This window comes from Alligator sinensis, unplaced genomic scaffold (assembly GCF_000455745.1).
Source record: "Alligator sinensis unplaced genomic scaffold, ASM45574v1 scaffold65_1, whole genome shotgun sequence".
NCBI lineage: Eukaryota > Metazoa > Chordata > Crocodylia > Alligatoridae > Alligator > Alligator sinensis.
The window spans coordinates 2,604,174-2,623,016 of NW_005842037.1; the positions used below are offsets into that span (position 1 = coordinate 2,604,174).

At 39.5% G+C, this 18,843-nt stretch overlaps 1 protein-coding gene across 1 annotated transcript in view; it reads left to right on the top strand.

The window, feature by feature from the left end:
* GNS (glucosamine (N-acetyl)-6-sulfatase) overlaps positions 1-18,843 on the top strand; it is a 29,059-nt gene that overhangs the window by 4,199 nt on the left and 6,017 nt on the right. Inside the window, 9 exon segments of the mRNA XM_006022479.3 lie at positions 1-58; positions 3,581-3,748; positions 7,951-8,033; positions 10,448-10,566; positions 11,176-11,279; positions 11,704-11,805; positions 14,704-14,811; positions 16,351-16,461; positions 18,628-18,788. The exon segment at positions 1-58 is cut by the window's left edge and continues 29 nt beyond it. Of these exon segments, the coding sequence (XP_006022541.1) occupies positions 1-58; positions 3,581-3,748; positions 7,951-8,033; positions 10,448-10,566; positions 11,176-11,279; positions 11,704-11,805; positions 14,704-14,811; positions 16,351-16,461; positions 18,628-18,788 (1,014 nt within the window).

The window sequence follows — 18,843 nt, forward strand, 5'->3', positions numbered from 1 at the left end:
TGGAAAGGCACGAAAGCATGGGGAGAACTACAGTGTAGATTACCTGACAGATGTACTGGTAAGAAACTGTGTGACAATTCCCTTAAAGTAGTATTTGGTCACCCGGGGTTGAATTAATTAATTATGTTCAATGTTGCTGTCATTACCCTATGGCATAACTAGTGAAACAAGATTCCACCCGTGTTTAAAGATGGCAATCTCCTGTATGCAAATTATAGGAAAAGAAAACTGGTTCCAGATACCTTTCTGCCAGCCAAAGGTGTGATCTGGAAGTGACTGCTGATTTTGGTCATGGGCTTAGCACCTGTTGGGTGACATAGTTACTTCATTGTTAGATATCTGGCAATCCAATTAGAACAAGTATTTGTTCAGATCACAGAGCTATAAAATGGTTGTTTTACATAAGAACCATTAGTGTGTGTTTCATGTAAACAGAGCTACTCTGGTAACTGAGTTAATTTACCTCCTCTTCATGCTGGGATGTTACAGAATATCTAGAAATGTGCTTTCAAGGGATTCTCCAAAGAGCTAAGTAACTTAGAAATGTTAGAGAACTAGACATAGCTTGTTCAAAGTATGGTCTCTGTCTCTCTGTCTTTTAAAATATACTTTAAAATCCCAGCTAAATTTCTAAATGTTATCAGGGTATTTTTTTCAAGCTGTCATAAATAGCAAGAGATTTCAACCTTAAGAGAAGAAAAAAGACTGCACTGCAGAAGCAACAAGCCACCTGGCTGGGTACATGGCTGTTTGGCATTTGACTAGGTCATTAGTGGCCTGTCCTAAAATATATAAAAAGATACTATTAGTCCTCTAAAAGTTAATAAGGCACAGAAAAATATAGACTGTCACAAGTGTTACGGGAAAGCTACATTGATTTTTATATATATATATATAAAATCAAACAGGAACAGCACAGGAAACAGAAACAATGAAAAAATGTCGGGGGGGCTAGGGTAATCAAATATATAATCTATATAAAATGAGTATTTCAGTCCCCAGGGCTGGAAAGCCAGTACCGCTCACAAAATTCAAACTCCCCAAACACCTACAACCAATGTGCCTTGATAACAAACAGGAAGATTCGTATCTGGTGGTGAGAGTCCAGTCGGTTTTAGATCTGCTGCCCATTGGGCAAAAAGTTGCCCATTGCTATGGTATGTTTTGTAAAGTGTGTGACTAGTGTTTCGGTCATTGAATGGCTCTCTGATTTAGATTCCAAAATTGGAATTGGAAAAAAACAAATATCAGACCCTGTCCTGTCCCATTCCCCCCCCTGCTGAAAAGTCACTATCTTCTTGACTTAGAGTATTATTTCAACAATGATCTCTCAACTGTTTTTCAAAATGGGGTGCACTTATCCGTGTGGATATGTGGTAGGCATCTAAAGAGTATGTGAAAGGAGGAAAGGAAAAAGGGAAATATAAAAGGAAGGAAAAAGTGGTGGGAGGATGATTGTCTGTATAGCATTTTAGCTTGTTGGGGAGATTACAGAGGGGTTGTAGTGATGTTACTTTATTGTACATAATGAAGAATCTTACATTTAAGTGTGGTATGCAACCCAGAATGTTTGAGAACTACTGATCTATCCCAATAACTATCTGTCAGGTAATCTCTGTTCAGGAGATGAGTAGGGTTGGGATGGGTTAATCCTGTTTTTTGATGAAACAGACTGTAGCTATACATGGGTGGAATTTTTCCTTGAGCTAGTTGCCAAAGTTTGTTGGTTTTTTTTAATATTTAATTCTTCAAAGCTTGAGTTTTAATCTACTTAGTGTGCAGTGCTGGTTTAGGCAGTGCTGCCAAATCTGCAGCTACACAGGACCACTCAGGAAAGTCTGGAGCGCTGATCTGATGTTTCCTGTGTTGCATGGTATGAAATATAAGCTGCTTTTGCCGGCTAATGACCTGTTGGTGATTAACTTTAGGCATCGGAGTTGGCATCTTTTGTTGCAGTCCTTCCTGGGTTTTGTTATAGGTTAGGCCACTGTTTAACAAAAATGTATGTCTCTCAGTACCTCTGATCCTTTGACAACTACAGCACTTTTCCTGTTCTCTACTGAGGCTCTTGCTGCAAAACTCTCATCACTATAGCTGCGAAGGCATAGATGTTTGGAGTACATAGGAGAAAGTTGACCCTGAATCTTCTGTTACAGAAAGTTCTTCAGAGGGAAGAATAGCAAGACACACTAAGTATATTGATCAGGAAGAAAAGAAAAGGTGCATGAGATCAGAATAGCAAAGAACTGACTAGCTCAGGGGCAGGCAAAGTCCAGCCTGCGGGCTGGATCAGACCTGCAGCGAACTCCATTTCCCAGTAGCCCCTGCCCTTCTTGCTGCAGCTGGTTTCCACAGAGACCCCAGCAGTGATGGCACCATGACATTGCAGAGCCGGGGTTTCCATGGAGACCAGCCCCAGCAGCCCTGGCAGGGCACGCAGCTCGGTGGGGAGCTGCCCCGGGGCTCGAATCTTAAAGCAGTGACAGTGGTCTGGAGCCAGGGCAAAGCTGCAATCCACGCACCTGGGCAGGAGCGTGCAGGCAGTGGATTGCAGCTCTGCCCCCACTCCAGACCATGCTGTCACCACTGCAAGATCCCAGCCCCAGCTGCAGAATAGCTCCCTGCCCAGCCATGTGCTCCGCCAGTGTTGCTGGGGCTGGTCTCTATGGAAACCCTGGCTCCAGACTGTCATGGTGCCACTGCTGCTGGGGTCTCCATGGAAACCAGCTGCAGTGACATGAGCTGGGGCTTCTGGGAAATGGAGTCTGGCTGCTGATCAGGTCCACCATTTTGCCCACCCCTGGACCAGTTCCAAAGACTGGCCAAGAAAAGGCTATTGACAATGAGCTGGCAGATGTAGCAAGTTAAACTTGGTATCATATGGAGAGTAAGACTAACAGGAAGGTCTTCAAGGTAAGACTTGCAAATGAGGAGGTGGGAAAAGATCAGATGAAGCAGCTGAAATTAGTGGAGCTTGAATCTGTGCCCAGTTGATAACCTCTCCATCCTCTTAAAAATGCATGGAGTCATCAGGATGTTGTAGGATAGATGTAATCAAGGCAGAGCAGGGAATAGAGTCTTAGCCAGATAATCAGAGATCAGTTAAAATTGCCAATTCATATCTTTCAGGCAGAATACTACATTTTATATCCTCCAATATTAGGAAGACTTAGGAAAGCTATGAAGAGATAGCAAATGACTATAAAATATAAGTAAAAAATAAGTGTCAGTACAGGCAGGGGTTAGAATTCTGATAACATAAGTATAGTCAGAATGAGGTGAGATCTGAGTCTTTTGAGCTTCGCAGGTCTGAGATACAGAGTAGTATTTGGAGATGTGGAATAAAAGAGGTGTTTATGTAGAAATAGTGTTTATAGTTAACATGACACTTGAGATTAATGTAATACAAGTTGCTAATTCAGACAGTTAAAGATACGCAAGCAAGGAGACTCCTAAATAGTTGAAGTGCTTCTTTGGGTTTATATGTGAACTTTTTAATTCTGATCTTTGGGGTTCCCTTAAATTTTTGTATTGGGGGTTGTTATGACTAGTGGTAAACCAATAATTTGTATGTTTACAGGCTAACATGTCTTTGGACTTCTTGGAATATAAATCTAACTTTGAACCCTTCTTCATGATGATCTCCACTCCAGCACCACACTCTCCTTGGATAGCTGCCCCTCAGTATACAAAGAGCTTCCAGAATGTCAGTGCACCAAGAAACAGCAATTTTAACATTCATGGAAAGGTAAAATAATTTTCAAAAATCTATACAGCTTACCCTGCTGACTAGTGAAAATTAGTACACTGTGAACCTGATTTGGATATAAAATACCATGTTGAAGTTCCGAGAAGATGGGACTGATACTGTCCTGTTGTATATTTAACTATGCAAGATCTTTCAGATACAGTTGTAAGATTATGACCTTTCAAAAATGTTTCTAGCACTGCTGGTGGTAACAGAGTGACTAACCTGACCTTCAGGAACAAAATAAAAGTAGGTAGCAATGGATGCTGGAGACATAAGAACTTATTTTTTTGCTCCAAAACTGGTAGAACTAGTAATAACAAATGTATCAAAGTTCCATATTCATCTTCCAGACTTAAGATTATGCTGCTAGAGTGGCTCATAGTTGCATGCTTATAAGGTATTGCCAAACATGACGACTTTGTTCAGCAGACTGTGTTCTACTCGATAGCTTTTGTGCAGAGAATGAAATTTCCTAATTTCCATGTGAACAATCACTGTTGTCTTTCTCAACTCTTAAATTGCTCCTTTTTTACTTTTTTCCCCATTTAAAAAAAAAAAAAAAAGTCTCCAACAGAAAAACTTATTGGGCTGACCAAAAAAAAGTCTCAGTATGAATCACAGGGCTGGGGCCACCAGGGGATTTTTATGAACTGGGGTGTCTTTGTCAGACACAATGGAACCAGGAGGATGTCTCACTGAGATTAGTACAAAAAACCCCTATTTATCTTGGTTGGGTTAAAGTTAAGTAGGAGGTGATATGAGTAAGAAGAAAGCACTTGGAGCCTGTTGGGCAATGACAGAACCTTGAACATTTGTCCTTCAGCTGTTAAGGCAGGCTGCAGTCTTGGCCAGACTTGTTGAATTGGTGTTGTTACATACACATCCAGCAACTGGGACAAACACCTTCCACAGTCATCTGGGAGATATACCTATTATCTCAAAGCCTGACTAAAGTAATTCATGTGGTCAGCCCCAGACTAAACTTCTGCAACTTTTTCGGCTGGTGGCTGAAAGTGAAGGCCACAAGTTTCAGCTAGTAAGACATGCAGTTGCCTCTCATAGGCTCATAAAACCTCAAGAATACATCACATCACTATTCAGCCTTCAGTTCCAATTCAGTTCAGGACCCTGTTCTTAATCTTAAAGGCCCTTAATCAGCTCTAAAACTGCTTCCTGTTTCCATCCTCATGATGCCAGTGTGCATAAAGGTTGCTCTGAGTGAATATCAGGAAGAAACTTTGAAAGCTCTTGCTAGAGAGCTCTTGGAAATAACTTCTTGCTGGAAGAGCTCAGAATGATTCTAACCTAACTGTTCAGAGTATGATGTGAAACCAGTCTTATTTCAGTTATGGGATACCTCCTATGAATAGAGCAGGGATGTGAAGAAAGAGGAGGCTTAGGCTAAATTAGAAGTAGATAAAGGAGGTAGCAGGGAGCAGAAGTTGTATAGGTTTCGTTTTATTCCAGAAAAGGAACCTTACTTTAATCTGAGGCTCAGTTACTCCATTCAGCACTTCTGAAATAGCAGGATAGAAGAGGATCTATGGCCAGCTAAGTCAGCAAGCAGCTAAAACACAATCATTGGCTAATAGTGTAGAAACTGCTGTTTTATGTGGAGCAAAGGCAAAAAAAAATTCTGCATTTGCAAAAACAGTGCAAGGCACAAGCAAACCACAAAAAATCACTTTAATACCTGATACTTACAGTAGTTACTCTATCCTTAGATACCAATGATACACAACAGGGGAAGAGGGAAATACTAGTTTGTTAATTTGATATAACTGATGCTGCTGTGTAGTCCTCAACAGTAAGAATATTTATTGGTAGACCCTAGTGTTCAGCTCATTCTTTTAATTGATAGATGAGTGCTGTAGTCTTAGAACTCATCTCTTTCAGCATGGCTAATACAAACTCCATTCATTCAGTACAAGCTCAGGTAATTCAGTAGTAAGTGTGGACTGAGGCCCAAGCTGTTAAAGTTTTCTAGGTATTGCAGCACCTTGCCACCTACTTCTCAGCATTGGATATGTAAGATTATCATGTCAATTTATAGGGAGGGTTAAGACACTGAAGAATGTGACAGTTGCAAGCAAGCTGAGCAGGGAGTGAGTCAGAAGTGAAGTTCAGATAAGCAAGTAGGACTTTGGGCTTTCAGCCACTTAGACACATGAGACAGGAACCAGTCTTACTGGCCAGATGATTGTCGCCCTCTGCTCAAGTGTTATCATCTTTAAATCTCTCTTGGAGTTAGTTGCTTAAAGCTACCCGTGTTAAAAAGAGAGCTACCCAAGAGTAGAGTGGTGTTTAGAGAGCTTGCCTGGGAAATGCACTAAGCACATTTACGTCCCTACTCCAAAGCCGAGTATTTCCAGCAGAAGAGATGGAGAATCCCACCCCCAGAATAGTCAATAGCCAGTAGGCCAGAGCATTGCTTGGTGTGGTAGGCTAAGGCTGAAGCTTTTCCTCTCGGACAAGGATTTGAACCTCAGACTTGAATATCTGAAGTGAGTCTTCTAACCACTTGGATTTTTGGGGGGTAAAGAACAGATATACACAAGCATGTGTTGACTAGTTGTTTTGTTTGGATTGGTACCTGGCTTAATCATGTCCTGAATATGCGTGCTAGCCCAAAGTGTGAGAAAGTGCTTACTTTAAGAAATCCAGCTTCAGGGCCTTTCGGGTTAAGAGATTTCAGCAGATCATTGGGTGAAGCAGAGGTGGCAGTAGGAGTTATGTTTCTACAATGCAAGGGGTAGCTGAAGAGGAAGTGAATTTGATGGTGGTAGCACCTAGATAGTATATTTGGGAATGCCTAGTCTTTTTTTTTTGTGGACCTAACCTGAAAGGAGGGTAAGGTTAGGAAGATAAGAGTAGAGCAAGACAAAAGGAACCCTTTTAGCTCCCCCACAGCACTTTAGTTCTCTTGATCAAGCCAAGTCTATAGATGCAGGCTGAATACCTGGTCTTGGTTACACAGTCGTTTTATTTTGCATAGGGAAATCTTAAGCATTTAACAAAAGAAACAGAACAATAGCAAAGAGTGAGATTGCTGAATTCATTTGAACATAAATTGATTCAAATTGTTCTTCCCCATACTCAGTGAAGTCCTACAGTCTGCAAAAATAGAGAATGGGAAAGTGAAATGGTCATAACTAAATGACTCATAGGAAGAACTTACAAGATCCATAGTGTTTGTGTTGGGGGATGGGAAGAACTGCAAAAAGAGAAGTTCTGTCACAAAAGATCCTGACCCCACCAAATTCAAGATGAAATATAGGATGATGAAAGGTCAGGTGATCTGTGTTGCCTTAGGTCTTAAAACTGAAAAGCACAAGCTCTTTTATATAAGAGCTTTGGCTAGTAAGTTTTCCAGAGCTTCTCCTGTTTTTGTACATGAAATAGCACAATTAACAGGCCCCAGACTGTGGCTTCTTTCTTGTCAGGTCTATGACTACTCCCTCAGTTTCTCTCGTCAGAAGGTGGTCTGATCTGGGTAATGGAAGGTAACCTAACCCTTGAACCAAAGCAAAAGGCCATGCTGTTCTAGGGTAAAAGATCCAAATGGAAAAGCTTTACAAATGCTTTTCACCCTCTTGTTAAGCCCTCAAGTCTTCTGCCATAAATTCGTGTTAAACGAGGGTCTGAGCAAGGTTCAGTAGTCCTCAGCCCTCTCTGCAAGGTTCAGTAGTCCTCAGCCCTTCCCAGGCTAAGCAGTTATTCCCTTTTGGTGCACCTCTCCTCTAGATGTTGTCCAGAGAGCATGGCAACAAAAGTACTCTGCTCCGGCCTTTCCTACAATGCTAGTAACTTTGTAGGATTTTTCCAGGATTTTTCTCTACTGCCACCAGTCTCTGTCTAAAAGAGCCTGTCCCAAAAAGCAAGTGAAGCTTCTGCACAAGTCTCTTCCCTGGGCTACTGTGCAGTGATCTCTAGACACTTTCAGCTGTGTTCCAAGCTGAACAGAAGGGAGCCAAATCTCTTCTACAGTTGCATGATTTGAGAGGAAGATTAGAGCTTGGTTGCTTTGTGACCAGGATACTCTTTAATTTTAATATTTAATAGTGATAATGTACAGATTTAACCCTAAAGTGTTACTGTTGCAATCAAACAAAGATTAGGAATAAAAAAATGTATAAAGATGACTCCTACATTGCTACTCTGCAAATCTCTTAACAATTTTTTTTTCTTTTCTTTTTAAGAACAAGCACTGGTTAATCAGGCAAGCAAAGACTCCAATGACTAATTCTTCAATACAATTTCTAGATAATGCATTTCGGAAAAGGTAGGAGCCTGTGCTTGAAAATGTTGAGTAGAATCCCTAGCAGATGAGGCCACATTTGTAAAAATACAGTATTTAAAATGCCTGTAAAGACTGCTCTTATGAGTTAAATTACCTGCAGTAGTTCTTTGGATATGGGTCACTGAAGCTCCTGCTTTCCATTCTTTTTTTTGAGAGAGAGATTTATAAGTAGTCTACAAGGCTTTGGATAGTACTTTGCATAACCATGTTAACACGGCATATGAAGGAACAAAGTGTTGCCTAATCTTGTAACTGCTTCTCTTATCTTTAGTGCATGAAAGGTTGATGTATGGGAATTCCATTTTGTCTCAATGACTTCCATATTGAATGGACTTGAGAGACGTTTAACTTTTTATCTCCTCCAGTCTGCTAGCCTTGGATCTGATAATTGATCTGCATTTTTCTCCTTGTGTAGTACTGTCAATAGTAAAGGCTCTACTTTGCACTCAGGTAGTCCCATTAAGTTTGGTACACTTCTTTGTTACAATCTGGTAAACAAAGGAGGAATAGAATCACGTTCCTTTTAGTTGTACAGGTTCTGTAGTAAATTTACCATCACAGATTGACAGGGGGAAGGTCCACCTACCTTTCAACAGAGTTCAGTTGTGGCTACAACCCAGGCTAGCTAGCATGGCTGTGGGTATGAATTAGATCCCAGTCTGTAGATCTAGTAACCTGACGGTGTATTCTACAGGGATACAGGCTGAATCACTTCAGTACTGAGAACCTTCTGTTTGCCTCTTCATAATTCACCGAGAGACTTGATGGCTGTGCCTACTGCAGCACAGAGGTATAGGATGTGTCCTCTGAAGCCCAAGTGACGTATACTAGGGAGTGAGGTACTTGTTAGGAATGTAACTGCCATATACTTGCAATGCCACCATGCCTAAGTTAGCTTTTAACTAGTTAGTTTGGGCACCAGTAACAGTCTACCTGCAGCAGCTTGGAACTCAGCACAAGTTAACCACCTGAGTATTTACTTTGCTTGTTGGTAGGGTGTTGCAGCCCACTTTCTGCTCTGCTGCCACAGCAAGATAGTTAGCAGTGCCTGAGATAGCTTCAGCATGTCTATGCTATACAGTTAGATGGAGTATAGCGTAGATAGATCCTTATGTATGGCTTTTTGTAGCGTGGCTGGTCACTTAGATGGAGTATAGCGTAGATAGATCCTTATGTATGGCTTTTTGTAGCGTGGCTGGTCACTTAGGAGAGAGGCTATCTTGGATTCTAATTTTTACAGTGATGACATCCCATCAGCTTCTTTGTGGAACATAACATAACATAATATTTTTAATTTGCTGGGAATTAGGCTAGCACCTCATCTGTTTTCAGATCCATTCCAATATATCCATTAACATTATAGAATTCGTAGGCAGCCAGGAACTCTGTCTCCAGAGAAAGATGCAATTACGTTTTTCAGATATTCCTTACCCATGCATTACAAGTAGCAATAATAGCCAAGAAATTCATAATGTTAAGTAGAGTATATTTAAGAGTTCTTAGCTGCTTTGTCTCTTATTTTTCTGCCAGGCTCCTAAAAAAGAAGAAAAAAACCAAAACCAAAAAAAACCAGCCCAAAAATCAGGATCTGAAAAAGTGCACTGAACTTCATATGGTAGAACTCTGTTCTGGACATGTGCCATGTGCTATTTTGGGAAAGGAAGATGGGGTTGGTTTTTAGGTTTCTGCTTCCTGAAGCATGTAAAAAAGATCATGCAACCAAATCATAAGAACTGAGCAAGAACTGGGATGAGTGCATGCTTGAGGTACCAGAACCCAAGAATGAAAAAGAACTGGGTGGTTTAGCATAATGTTCCTAAACCAGAGGAAGTTCTCTGCACTCAACCACAGCTATCATTCTTTCACTTGCTGTGGAGATTGCTAATGATTTAAATAGGAATACACAGTTTTTATACATAAATTGATCCTTGCATTAAGAAATAGTTGGTAGATTCACTACTTTTTCATGCAGAAAAGAATATAGAAACTGTTTAAAAATACTTTCTAGGAGTTCTAGTTCTTCTATCTCCTAAAAGAAGTACTCATAGGTGGCCTTGCAGGAGATTACTCTGAGAGTAACATGCTGCTTTGGTTACTTCAGAAATGGTCTCTGCCTGCTTCTAGGTAAGATTGAAAGCAATCAGCATATTGACTTTCTGGACACTACAGAGTAAAAACCAAAGCCAGATGAGAAGGATGAAGTCTGCTTCTCTCTTAGAAAGGCTGTTGTTAAAGTGGTATAAGAGAATTCTCAATTTTTTTTCAGAGTGATAAAATAGACATCTCTGTATTTATTTATATCATAATTCAAATGACCTACCTGCTATTACTACTTACCACATACAGTTAATTCTGAACTTTGAATACTGATTTGCATTACTTTTTCTCCCATACAGATGGCAAACCCTCTTGTCAGTAGATGACCTAGTAGAGAAACTGGTAAAGAAATTGGAATTCCATGGTGAATTAGATAATACTTATATATTTTTTACCTCGGATAATGGTTATCATACAGGCAAGTAGACTTGTCCTTTCCCAAATCTGCTACAAACTTCTAGTGAGGTTTTATAGTCATTAAACTGCATGTTCTGCTATAAAGCAGAGATTATTTGTCTCTGGTTCTGAGGTTCACTTGTGTAGAGGGTTGTGGGAGTTTTCCCTTTTGTTTTTGGATTCCTTGTTAAGTATCATTCTGAGCTAATTTCTGTACTTATGCATACTGTCTTAAAATACATAGGCCATTCTTCCATTTCTATTCTGAAATGCCAAGAGATTTTTATTGGTAAAATTCTATTATACCAACTCTTACTGAAAGGAAAGAGTTCTCTTCAGGTGCCTCTTTTATATGTAGTTGAACTTCAACAAATTAAATTGTAAAGTAATATACTATTTTGGAATAGTATATTTCCAACTTCTTAAGGTTGGAATCTGACTTCAATAGACTTGAAAAGAAAATCTGTAGGTAAATATAGACTCTGGGCCTGGCTATGTTAGATCAAGATAAAAGACCCATTTAAACAAATAAACCTTGGTCCTTGGAGGCAGCTGGTGATGAGAGATTTTTCTATCATAAAATGAACAAAACACAATTTAAATACATGCTTCTCTCCAATATGTTTTCCAGGACAATTTTCTTTGCCAATAGACAAACGGCAGCTGTATGAGTTTGACATTAAAGTTCCCCTGCTTGTTCGAGGACCAGGGATCAAACCAAATCAGACAAACAAGGTAGGATTAGAAACAAGGTTACAATAATGTGAGGTCTTTGCATTCTTTCAAAGTAATCCATTTATGAAAGTGGCTGAGCTGGCTAGGAACCTTATTGCTGAGGTCTCTTTTACCCAAAAAAAAAAAAAAAAAAAAAAAGACTTAATATTTAACACTGAGTATGCACCTTGTTTGATGCATAGGTGGTCATGCCTTCTACTTAAATCTATTGAGGTGCAGGGGTTGGACATTCCCAAAACTCTACCAATGTTTCAGAACACTGAAAACTCAGTTCAGCATATTCACATAAAGGGGTTGAGCCACCCAAGTGTTCATAACGTAAAAGAACCTTACTATCTTGTTCTTAAATCACTATCTAGTTTTAGTCTTTCTGAACCCTGATCTTTATGAAAGTCAATAACGCTTTGTTTCCCTTGCCACTCAGATGCTTGTTGCAAACATTGACTTGGGTCCCACTATATTGGATATCGCCGGGTATAACATAAACAAGACCCAGATGGATGGGATGTCATTATTGCCATTGTTGGTAAGTGGACAGATGGGAGTAACTAAGCAAATCTAGTCAATATTCTTTGAAGAAAGTACAGTTTCCTGTAATGATATGGAAGGATGCACATTCCAAATATTCTGTCCCTGATGGCATTTTTGGAGCCGCCTTAGCTGGATGGAAACAGTAATAAAATACAAGTGTGATATTTGAATTCAGATAAATTAGGGTGCTTTCTGCTATAAGCAGGTGAATTTTTAATGGAAAATTACTTTTACTTTCATCCTTCGATTACTTATACTGCTGGTAACAAATGGCTCCTGTTTTAAAAGGGCCTACTATTTGTCTGCTTAACCAAGACACCTAAGTTTTGGATATAGTATGGGGGCAAATTGTGACAACTTCGTATTTCATTCAACATAATTTTAGTAGGTGGTACTGGAGAAGAAATCTAAGCCTTCCTATAGGTGAACAGAAGTCTTTTCAAATAAAGCTGCTTGTAGCTGATCCTTTACTTGACCTACAAATGGAAAGCAGCCCTTGTGGAGATACAGGGAGCCATCAGGATTTAAAAGAGGGCTGTCTAGAATCATAGAAAATTAGGGCTGGAAGGAACCTCATGATGTCATCTAGTCCAACCTCCTGCTTAAAGCAGGACCATCCTCAACTAGATCATCCCAGCCAAAGCTTTGTCTTAACCTCCAAGGATGGTTATTCTATAACCTCTCTGGGTAACCTATTCCAGTGTTTTACTACCCTCCTAGTGAGAAAATTCTTTCTAATATCAAACCTAAATTTCCCATGCTGCAACTTGAGATCATTGCCCTTTGTTCTGTCATCAGCCACCACTAAGAACAATATAGCTCCATCCTCTGTTGAACCACCCAGCAGGTGGTTGAAGGCTGCTATTAAATCCTCTGTCTTCTCTTCTCTAAACTAAATAAGCCCAGTTCCCTCAGCCACTCCTCAGAAGTTACGTGCCTCAGCCCCCTCACCATTTTCACTGCCCCTCTGCTGGACTCTCTCCAATTGGTCCACATCCTTTTTGTAGTTGGGGGCCCAAAACTGAACACAGTACTCCAGATGTGGTCTCACCAGTGCTGAATAGAGGGGAATAATCACTTCCCTTGACCTGCTGCCAACACTCATACCAATGCAGTCCAGTATGCTGTTAGCCTTCTTGGCAATAAGGGCACTCTGCTGGCTTATTTTCAGCTTATTGTCCACTGTAACCCCCAAGTCCTCTTCTGCAGAGCTGCTGCCCAGTCAGTCAGCCCCCAGACTGTAGCAGTGCACAGGGTTCTTCTATCCTTGTCCTTGTTGAATCCCGAGTTTTCTTTTGCGCCAATCCTCCAGTTTGTCTAGGTCACTCTGAATCCTAGCCCTACTCTCCAGTGTATCTACTACTCCCTCCAGCTTGGTGCTGTGGGTATACTCTATGCCATCATCCAGGTTGTTGACAAAGATATTGAACAAAACTCTTATTGTATGAGTAATGATAAGAGGGTATCCAGTTTAAACTCACTTTAGTTTAAAAATCTTATCTGTTACAGATTAAGCCTGTGGGTTTCTATATTGTTTGTATGGGTTTGTCGTGGAAACACACGCAGCATACTTTTGGGTCAGGTCAGCAGAAGCTTTTATTCAAAAGAAACTACAGCTGTAGGGGGGATTCCAAAGTGACATGGATTTCCCAAGCACTTGGAAGAGGTCCCCCCCAAGAGCAAAATCAGGAGGCTTATATACTTTTTTAACAGTTGCTTACAACTCACGTGATCATATAGTGAAATTAGCATGAAAAGCGGCTATAATATTACTTCATTATTTCTTTGCTGTAATCAGGATGGGAACTAATGGGGGAGGCGAGGTTAGTTCACAAACCTCCTTCTTGCACCTGGAAATCAGATTTGTACATACTTTTTTGCTATCTTCAAGGCCGCGGTGAGCGAAGCAGTTGCAGAGGAGTTACAAAGAACAAACACTTTCTCTTATCTGTTCTACTATACAGAGCCAGCAATTCTCCACAAAGCTGTTATGTCATCTTATAACTAAAATAATCAAAGTTTAAGGCATATATTTTTTCTGATTCCACAGGTTCTCAAGTATATACAACAAAAAAAACCGAGCCTTTTTATCTGTAAAAAGGTGATTTATAAAACTGCAAGTGGGGCAATTTTAAACTTTCAGTCCTTGAAGTTGATTGGATTTTTATTTGATTACGTCTTCATAAGGCAATTTTGAAATGCTGCCTCATTTTGTAGCCTGATTTTCTTTTTACGTTTGTTAGAGGTCCATTGATAATATTGGTCATATATCGGATTGGCACCGATAAAAAGGAAAATTAATGTTACCAACAATCAGCTTTTTTTGGCCAGTATAACTGATAATATCACTGATAAATGCCACGTGTATGGGCGCAACTGCAGCATGCACATGGCCAGGAATGCAGCCCGGCAGCATGGAGACCTGTATCCAGCCAGTAAGTCTGGGGGAGGGAAGGGACATAGTGGCAGCAGATCGAGGCCTTCAAGAAAGTCTTTATCAGTGCACTCCTAATGTTCGTGTGTGTGTTCATGTTTAAAAAAACAAGCCAAACTGCATACCCTCTTTTTAACGACTATAACTCAGTGGTATTTGGCAATATGGCTTTTGTTTCTTCTTGATTATGTTGTTACTTGGCTATAGTCTGTATGAACTACAGTTTATACCCTTTTGAAACAAGGTACTTCTAGTTTCTGTTATTTGGAGAGTATATATCTTCCATTTGGTTGTAAAGTGCAGTCATCCAAGTTTGCGTATGCTTTATATGTGAAGGTCATTGGGTTTGCATCAGGTTAATTTTGTAAACAGTTAGCAGTATGTAATCCAGAACACTGAAGATCTTTACTTACTGCATTGTCAAACAGTAAAATAACAATAATTCTTATTTTCTTTTAGAGAGCAGACAAAAATGTGACCTGGAGATCGGATATGTTGGTTGAGTATCAGGGAGAAGGGCTTAACAGCAGTGATCCTACCTGCCCTGGCTTGGGACCTGGTGTCTCTGTAAGCAGAGCTAAAGTTGCTCAGTGTAAATGTATTTGTATGTTTCCTGATACCATTTTAAAATAGAACCTCTATTTAGAGATTTAGGGTAGTCAGTGACCCTACATGCATTCCTGTGATGTGGGAGATTTTAAGATTTCTTTGTGGTTTTTTGATCTGTAAGTCAGGCTAGCTTCATTGTGAAAACATATCCAGACTTAACATTGAAAGTGTGTGTGTGTGTGGGGGGGGGGTGTTGTTCGTTTTAATTGTTTAACATCAGCTTTTTATCCTGGAAACTTTAATTAGTGCTTCAGTGTCATACAGATCCCCTTTGCAATACTTGAAGAGTTGGAGAATGCTGAAGAAAACAATATCATATGTGTGAATCTGTAATAGTCTCTTGACACAGCCAGTTAAAGACATTCTGTAGGTGGAGGCATTCACTACTTAGTAGGGCTGTTGTTACCAGGGTAACAGTTTTTTATATTGGTATTAGATGATACTAATGCATAAGCAGTTTTGATGCAATTGTTATGCCTGCATGCTTCTGTAGTGATAAGTGTAGCAAAATTATGGCAACTTTAATTCTGTTTCATTCAGGATTAAAGTTGTAGTAATTGAGCTCACTTTTATGTCACTATAGGATCAGGTGGCTATAAGCTTTATAATGTAACAACCAATGTGCGCTCCTGAGCAGCAGCAGTTCCCCCTCCCTAAAAGTGTTAAAGTATGTTTGTCCACAGCCTGTAATACTGTGAAACTAATGCAGACTTGTCAATAGAATGAAAAGGAGGCTATCTTATGCTATTAGTTCTACAAATATTTTGCTGAGATAAAAACATTTATGCTGGTGTTTAAAAAGGAGAGATTATTCAAATTTGTACACTGAGGTAATTTCACTCAGTCTGGACATTACCCTGGAAGGAATCGGAAGTAAAACTCCAGCAGTGTAAGTTATTCTGGTTTAGGTTTCATGTGTTTGTCCATCCTCGGAAAGCTTTCTGGTAAAGGTAAATATGCTATTTCCTGCTGCCTAGCTGTGGGGTGCAGGATTAGATCACCTACTGTGAGAGCTTCCTCAGGATAGCTACATGGCATACTTGTCTGTTCCTGATAACAAGTATGCTGTTCAAAATAGTTTTCAACTCTTGGACTACTATATTAATAATTCCTTAGAAAAAAATAATTCAAACATAGAGACAATACCAGCAGACTCTCTCTATGCCTGAAGAAGGGTGTCTGTGCCTAAAAGCTTGCAAAGAACAATTTTTCCAACTATTGAGTTAGTTTAATAAAAGATATCACATTTGCCAAATAAGTTAATACAATATATTTTCTAAGGCAGACAAGGTTATCTATATTAGAACATTCAGCTAATGTAAAGATGCATTGGTTTGACTATCAGGGAAGGCTGTTGCAATTTAACCTTCAGTATTTTTTGTGACTGCCGTGTGTTTAAGCTGCTTTATTTTGTCTAGACTCTGGCTAGACGATTAAACCAGGTCAGCATGAAGAGATGTTTTAACTTTTTTTTTTCTCAAATAATTTCTTTTGCAGAATTGTTTTCCAGACTGTGTTTGTGAAGATTCCTACAACAACACGTATGCTTGTGTGAGGACACTGTCTGCTTCATGGGATCTCCAGTACTGTGAATTTGATGACCTGGAGGTAACTTTTTTTTTTTTTTAAATCTCACTTTAACAACTCTGTGTTTAAATGTTTGGCTCCCCATCTGAAGTTATCTTGCTGCAACAGATGTTAATTATCATTTAGTGCCTGCCTGAACATTTTATCTGGCTTCAAGGTTTGCATAAAGTACTTGAGGGAAGGAGACTAGCTCCACTTGTAGGCTAAATATTAGATTTAATAGCTGATAGAAATATTTAACCAAAACATCTTTTAGGATCAAGAGAGAAGGAGATAGATAGGCAGCAACAACATTCAGCCCTGGAACAATTCCTACTAGCACCAAAGGTGACTTTGACCCTAAATGTTTTAACTTTTAAGTGGCAGAGAACTCTGCTGTAGACTAAACTAATGGCTCTCCGCAGTCTTGTGTGCGCAATGTGTGTTTTGTTGTGCTCAGTAAAATATTGCAGCACAAGAGAACTTGCTAATAATATTTTCACTACAAAATATAAGCTTACCTTTTTCCACCAGTATATTTAACTGACATTCCATTACCACTTAAACATGTGGTCTTCTGACGTGTCAAATTTTTCTCTCCAGACTTCAGCCTGCTTGTAGGCAAGGCAAGCAGAATGATTCACATGTTAATATGTGGAGCAGTGTCTCCAAAATTATATTTTGGAGCAGACAGCAATGACAATGTTTGTTCCAAGGCAGATTTTTGCACTTCTACAAAAGGGGAGACCCTGGGAACACTGCAATACCTTGCCACAACCTAACAAAATGCCATCTACTCTCTGTTCATCACAATTTCACATCAGACCTCCTCACTATACACTTCAGGGATTTTTAGAGAGCTTGTCTGGAATGATTTGTTGTTGAGTGGCAGAGAACATGCTATGTAAAAGCTAGCATATCAAGGGTCATAGTTAAAGCATCACCTTTAGCTCTTTCCTGGTTTTCTGGAGTTTGGCAGTGTTTAATTAGCAAACCTGGAGGAAAACAGAGCACTGAGCTTTTGTGCAACTGTGACTCCAGGTCAGTGTTATCTGCACTGTGGTGTTCACATGGAAAAGTAAATTACTATCATCCTATCTTATTAAAATAAAGCAACTGCTTTAGCCTTTGAGTTCAGTTTCAACAATTATTCCACTGACAGATTCTGCAAAGATCTGGGGTAGATGAAAAAGTGTTTTGCCAAGGGTAGAGCTAATTAACCATGTTTTAACCAGTTGGAAATGGTGAAGATCAAATGTATACAGTTAATTCAAACATGACCATTGAGAAAAGACAAAGTAAGCTGATCTTTAATGGCCTGATCTGTTTTACACTAAAAGAATGCTAGGGCCAGCTCTACAGAAAGACTTAAGAAAATTGGCTTAAGAGGATCTGAGTAGATCAGACTTTCCTCTCTTTAGAAACTAATTAATCTATTAATTACATTACTAGAAAGTTAACTTCATAGCCCAAACCTCCTTCCCGGCAGCCAAGAGCAGATGCTATTTGTGGTGTATACAAGGGGTGAAAATGGTAGCTTCCATCTTCCTTTAAGGCAGACTCCAAAGCTGATCTACAATATACTGTAACTCATGGTATGCTTCAGAGAACAGTCCAAGTGCTTTACAGCTTTTTTAGGCATATCTAAGCTAGTATGTATCTAGCTAAGCTGACAACTGTCTGTAAAGATTCAGCTTCCTTGTCTTCAGTGTGGGGTGTACAAGCCTGCTCAAGACCCTAGAAGCTTGGCCAAATAGGCTGGACTCATGTCTGAGTTGCTGCATCTCAGTACAGTTGTTTACAACAAGTATGTCCGGCTTGACTACAAGCTTTGCAGGAGTTTCACCCAGAGCTGAAATCCCATTTAATTAATTTATTTATTTTTGAGAGGAAGAGGGAAGGAGAGAGAAGTGAGTGAATGTTAGATTCATTTGTTGTTATTTTTGTGTGTACCTTTTGGTTTGCCATAAAATGATTTTTGTGCAAATGGAACTACATATATAAAACTTATTTAGCACTGCCCCCAAAGTGTTTTTGCCTTCAAATTATAAGTTAGGGCAGGGATCATTTCTTAATGGTCTATATAAAGCTAATACATAATACTAGAAAATAAACTGTCACTGTTTTCTCACAAGTAGCATGCAGACTATATGTTAAATAGATGACATTTAATATAATAATACAGGAATTGTTTCTCTACTTACACAGGTGTTTGTAGAAGTCTATAACTTGACTGCAGACCCATTTCAGATTAATAATATTGCTAAAACAATAGATCAAGAAATTTTAGAGAAGATGAACTATCGACTTATGATGTTACAGTCATGCTCTGGAGCAACCTGTCGTACGCCAGGAGTCTTTGACCCAGGGTAAAAACATTTTTTAACCTTTAATTTTATGTCTAGTTATATGTACATATAGCAT